The sequence below is a fragment of the Morus notabilis genome, unplaced genomic scaffold (assembly GCF_000414095.1).
Source record: "Morus notabilis unplaced genomic scaffold, ASM41409v2 Scaffold1512, whole genome shotgun sequence".
Lineage (NCBI taxonomy): Eukaryota > Viridiplantae > Streptophyta > Magnoliopsida > Rosales > Moraceae > Morus > Morus notabilis.
The window spans coordinates 290-6,215 of NW_010367879.1; the positions used below are offsets into that span (position 1 = coordinate 290).

The following is a 5,926-nucleotide window of genomic DNA, read 5'->3' on the forward strand; positions in this document are numbered from 1 at the left end:
AATAATAATAATAATAATAATACTAATAATCCGAGCTTTCGAGAGTTCCCGACATTCCCACGCTCTCCAGGGCACGGCCGTGGTATCATCACGCGGGCACGAGGAGACTCCATTCTTAGGAACCGAGCATTCAAGAATCACCGACATCACCGATCTTCCAAGGTTCCCCAATGTCCCAATGCCCTCTCCAGGGCAAGGCCGTGGCAGCATCACGTGGGCACAACGAGGCTCATCTCTTTGGACTGGGGCAACCGAGGATTCCCGACGTGCCCACGCTCTCCAGGGCCTAGCTAGCTGTGGTATCATCACGTGGGCACAATGAATAGTAATAATAATAATAATAATAATAATACTAATAATCCGAGCTTTCGAGAGTTCCCGACATTCCCACGCTCTCCAGGGCACGGCCGTGGTATCATCACGCGGGCACGAGGAGACTCCATTCTTAGGAACCGAGCATTCAAGAATCACCGACATCACCGATCTTCCAAGGTTCCCCAATGTCCCAATGCCCTCTCCAGGGCAAGGCCGTGGCAGCATCACGTCGGCACAATGAGGCTCATCTCTTTGGACCGGGGCAACTGAGGATTTCCTACGTGCCCACGCTCTCCAGGGCCTAGCTAGCCGCGGTATCATCACGTCGGCACAAAGAATAAAAATAATAATAATAATAATACTAATAATCTGAGCTTTTGAGAATTCCCGACATTCCCACGCTCTCCAGGGCATGGTCGTCGTATCATCACGCGGCCACGAAGAGACTCCATTCTTAGGGACGGAGCATTCGAGAATCACCGGCGTGACCAATCCTCTGAGGTTCCCCAACGTCCCAACGCTCTCTCCAGGGCAAGGCCGTGGCAGCATCACGTGGGCACAACGAGGCTCATCTCTTTGGACCAGGGCAACCGAGAATTCCCGACGTGCCCACGCTCTCCAGGGCCTAGCTAGCCGTGGTATCATCACGTCAGCACAAAGAATAAAAATAATAATAATAATAATACTAATAATCCGAGCTTTCGAGAATTCCCGACATTCCCACGCTCTCCAGGGCATGGTCGTCGTATCATCACGCGGCCACGAAGAGACTCCATTCTTAGGGACCGAGCATTCGAGAATCACCGGCGTGACCAATCTTCCAAGGTTCCCCAACGTTCCAACGCTCTCGCCAGGGCAAGGCCGTGGGAGCATCACGTGGGCACAGCGAGGCTCATCTCTTTCGACCAAGGCAACCAAGGATTCCCGACGTGCCCACGCTCTCCAGGGTATCATCACGTGGGCACGATGAGACTCCATTCTTAGGGACGGAGCATTCGAGAATCACCGGCGTGACCAATCTTCCAAGGTTCCCCAACGTTCCAACGCTCTCGCCAGGGCAAGGCCGTGGGAGCATCACGTGGGCACAGCGAGGCTCATCTCTTTCGACCAAGGCAACCAAGGATTCCCGACGTGCCCACGCTCTCCAGGGTATCATCACGTGGGCACGATGAGACTCCATTCTTAGGGACGGAGCATTCGAGAATCACCGGCGTGACCAATCTTCCAAGGTTCCCCAACGTTCCAACGCTCTCGCCAGGGCAAGGCCGTGGGAGCATCACGTGGGCACAGCGAGGCTCATCTCTTTCGACCAAGGCAACCAAGGATTCCCGACGTGCCCACGCTCTCCAGGGTATCATCACGTGGGCACGATGAGACTCCATTCTTAGGGACGGAGCATTCGAGAATCACCGGCGTGACCAATCTTCCAAGGTTCCCCAACGTTCCAACGCTCTCGCCAGGGCAAGGCCGTGGGAGCATCACGTGGGCACAGCGAGGCTCATCTCTTTCGACCAAGGCAACCAAGGATTCCCGACGTGCCCACGCTCTCCAGGGTATCATCACGTGGGCACGATGAGACTCCATTCTTAGGGACGGAGCATTCGAGAATCACCGGCGTGACCAATCTTCCAAGGTTCCCCAACGTTCCAACGCTCTCGCCAGGGCAAGGCCGTGGGAGCATCACGTGGGCACAGCGAGGCTCATCTCTTTCGACCAAGGCAACCAAGGATTCCCGACGTGCCCACGCTCTCCAGGGTATCATCACGTGGGCACGATGAGACTCCATTCTTAGGGACGGAGCATTCGAGAATCACCGGCGTGACCAATCTTCCAAGGTTCCCCAACGTTCCAACGCTCTCGCCAGGGCAAGGCCGTGGGAGCATCACGTGGGCACAGCGAGGCTCATCTCTTTCGACCAAGGCAACCAAGGATTCCCGACGTGCCCACGCTCTCCAGGGTATCATCACGTGGGCACGATGAGACTCCATTCTTAGGGACGGAGCATTCGAGAATCACCGGCGTGACCAATCTTCCAAGGTTCCCCAACGTTCCAACGCTCTCGCCAGGGCAAGGCCGTGGGAGCATCACGTGGGCACAGCGAGGCTCATCTCTTTGGACCGGGGCAACCGAGGCGCTCTCTCCAGGGCAAGGCCGTGGCAGCATCACGTGGGCACAACTAGGCTTATCTCTTTGGACCGGGGCAACCGAGGATTCCCGACGTGCCCACACTCTCCAGGGCCTAGCTAGCCATGGTATCATCACATGGGCACAATGAATAATAATAATAATAATACTAATAATCTGAGCTTTCGAGAATTCCTGACATACCCACGCTCTGCGGGGCATGGCCGTTGTATCATCACGTGGGCAAGAAGAGACTCCATTCTTAGGGACCGAGAATTAAAGAATCCCCGACATGTCCGATCTTCTGAGGTTCCCCAACGTCCCAACGCTCTCTCCAGGGCAAGGCCGTGGCAGCATCACGTGGGCACAACGAGGCTCATCTCTTTGAATCTGGGCAACCGAGGATTCCAAACGTGCCTACGCTCTCCAGGGCCTAGCTAGCCGTGGTATCATCACATGGGCACAATGAATAGTAATAATAATAATAATAATACTAATAATCTGAGCTTTCGAGAATTCCTGACCTTCCCACGCTCTCCAGGGCATGGCCGTGGTATCATCACGTGGGCACGAAGAGACTCCATTCTTAGGGACTGAGCATTCAAGAATCACCGACATGACCAATCTTCCGAGGTTCCCCAATGTTCCAACGCTCTCTCCAGGGCAAGGCCGTGGGAGCATCACGTGGGCACAACGAGGCTCATCTCTTTCGACCAAGGCAACCAAGGATTCCCGACGTGCCCACGCTCTCCAGGGCCTAGCTAGCCGTGGTATCATCACGTGGGCACAATGAATACTAATAATAATAATAATACTAATAATCCGAGCTTTCGAGAATTCCTGACATCCCCACGCTCTCCAGGGCCTAGCTAGCCGTGGTATCATCACGTGGGCACGAAGAGACTCCATTCTTAGGGACCGAGCATTCAAGAATCACTGACATGACCGATCTTCCGAGGTTCCCCAACGACCCAACGCTCTCTCCATGGCAAGGCCGTGGCAGCATCACTTGGGTACAACGAGGCTTATCTCTTTGGCCGGGGCAACCGAGGATTCCCGACGTGCCCACACTCTACAGGCCATGGCTAGCCGTGGTATCATCTCGTGGGCACAAAGAATAATAATAAAAAAAATAATAATACTAATAATCCGAGCTTTCGAGAATTCCCGACATTCCCACGCTCTCCAGGGCATGGCCGTGGTATCATCACGCGGGCACGACGAGACTCCATTCTTAGGGACCGAGCATTCGAGAATCACCGATATGACCGATCTTTCGAGGTTCCCCAATGTCCCAACGCTCTCTCCAGGGCGAGGCCGTGGCAGCATCACGTGGGCACAACGAGGCTCATCTCTTTGGACCGGGGCAACCGAGGATTCCCGACGTGCCCACGCTCCCCAGGGCCTAGCTAGCCGTGGTATCATCATGTGGGCATAAAGAATAATAATAATACTAATAATCCGAGCTTTCGAGAATTCCTGACATTCCCACGCTCTCCAGGGCATGGCCGTGGTATCATCACGTGGGCACGAAGAGACTCCATTCTTAGGGACCGAGCATTCGAGAATCATTGGCGTGACCAATCTTCTGACGTTCCCCAACATCCCAACGCTCTCTCCAGGGCAAGGCCGTGGTAGCATCACGTGGGCACAACGAGGCTCATCTCTTTGGACCGGGGCACCCGAGGATTCCCGACGTGCCCACGCTCTCCAGGGCCTAGCTAGCCGTGGTATCATCACGTGGGCACAATGAATAATAATAATAATAATACTAACAATCTGAGCTTTCGAGAATTCCCGACATTCCCACGCTCTCGAGGGCATGGCCGTGGTATCATCATGTGGGCACGATGAGACTCCATTCTTGGGGACCGAGCATTCGAGAATCACCGACATGACCGATCTTCTGAGGTTCCCCAATGTCCCAACGCTCTCTCCAGGGTAAGGCCGTGGCAGCATCACGTCGGCACAACGATGCTCATCTCTTTGGACCGGGGCAACCGAGGATTCCCTACGTGCCCACGCTCTCCAGGGCCTAGCTAGCCGTGGTATCATCACGTGGGCACAAAGAATAATAATAATACTAATAATCCGAGCTTTCGAGAATTCCCGACATTCCCACGCTCTCGAGGGCATGGCCGTGGTATCATCACGTGGGCATAACAGTGCTCAATTCTTAGGGACTGGGGCGCAACAGTCGGATCTCCGACGTGCCAATGCTCTCCAGGGCCTAGCTAGCCGTGGTATCATCACATGGGCACAATGAACTCCCCACGTTCCCACGGTCTGCAGGGCATGGCCGTGGTATCATCACGTGGGTACAACAGGGCTCAATTCTTAGGGACTGGTGCGCAACAGTCGGATCTCTGACGTGCCAAAGCTCTCCAGGGCCTAGCTAGTCGTGGTATCATCACATGGGCACAATGATTTCCCCACGTTCCCACGCTCTCCAGGGCATGGCCGTGGTATCATCACGAGGGCACAACATGGCTCAATTCTTAGGGACTGGGGTGCAACAGTCAGATCTCCGACGTGCCAATGCTCTCCAGGGCCTAGCATGCCGTGGCATCATCACATGGGCACAATGCCCCACGTTCCCATGCTCTCCAGGGCATGGCCGTGGTATCATCACGTCGGCACAACAGGACTCAATTCTTAGGGACTGCGGCGCAGCAGTCGGATCTCCGACGTGCCAATGCTCTCCAGGGCCTAGCTAGCCGTGGTATCATCACGTGGGCACAAAGAATAATAATTATCATCACAGGCACAATGAATTCCCCACGTTCCCACGCTCTCCAGGGCATGGCCGTGGTTTCATCACGTGGGCACAACAGGGCTCAATTCTTAGTGATTGGGGCGCAACAGTCGGATCCCCGACGTGCCAACGCTCTCCAGGGAAGGGTCATGGTATCATCACGTTGGCTCAACGGATCTATAGAATGGGAATAAATCCGTCATATTATGTTTTTCCCGCAAGCTTTCCATCCATTTGGAGCTTTCTGAGCTTTTCCGGCACTTTCTCCTTCGATTTCCAACATTCCCGCATTTTTTTGTCGCCGGCCACCACCACCGGCGGGGGTCACCGCTGCCCCCGCCGCCACCGGTGTGCACATTACCGGTCGACCGGTAGTGTTGTACTGCTCTGTCACCGGTTGACCGGTGGACACGGGTTTGACCCTGTTTGGCCTGAAAAGTGTTGTTTTGACCCCTGTTTTCGGGGAGAACCCAAATTAGCTTCATTTGGGGACTTGAGATAGATGGATTAACATTGTTAATCCTTGTTTTGAGATTGAAAACCCTTGGAATGATAATGTGAAACATTAAAATGGATTAGGGCACACTAATAGGAAATCTTGGTCAGAAATTGAGATTTGGATTGCTTTAGGAATGAGAATTGATCCTAAAGTGTCGTTTTGTATCAGTGCTCGCTGTGGATTCAGACTGAAGGGGCTTGAGGAAGCGGAAGCCAGAAAAGGGCAACGCTAGT

At 54.1% G+C, this 5,926-nt stretch overlaps 1 protein-coding gene across 1 annotated transcript in view; it reads left to right on the top strand.

Annotated features, from left to right (window-relative positions):
* Positions 1 to 2,983: 2,983 nt before the first annotated feature.
* LOC112094553 (mucin-2-like) overlaps positions 2,984 to 5,926 on the top strand; it is a 35,689-nt gene continuing 32,746 nt past the window's right edge. The window contains exon 1 of the mRNA XM_024175745.1: positions 2,984 to 3,209. Within this exon, the coding sequence (XP_024031513.1) occupies positions 2,984 to 3,209 (226 nt within the window). The remainder of the gene's footprint in view (positions 3,210 to 5,926) is intronic.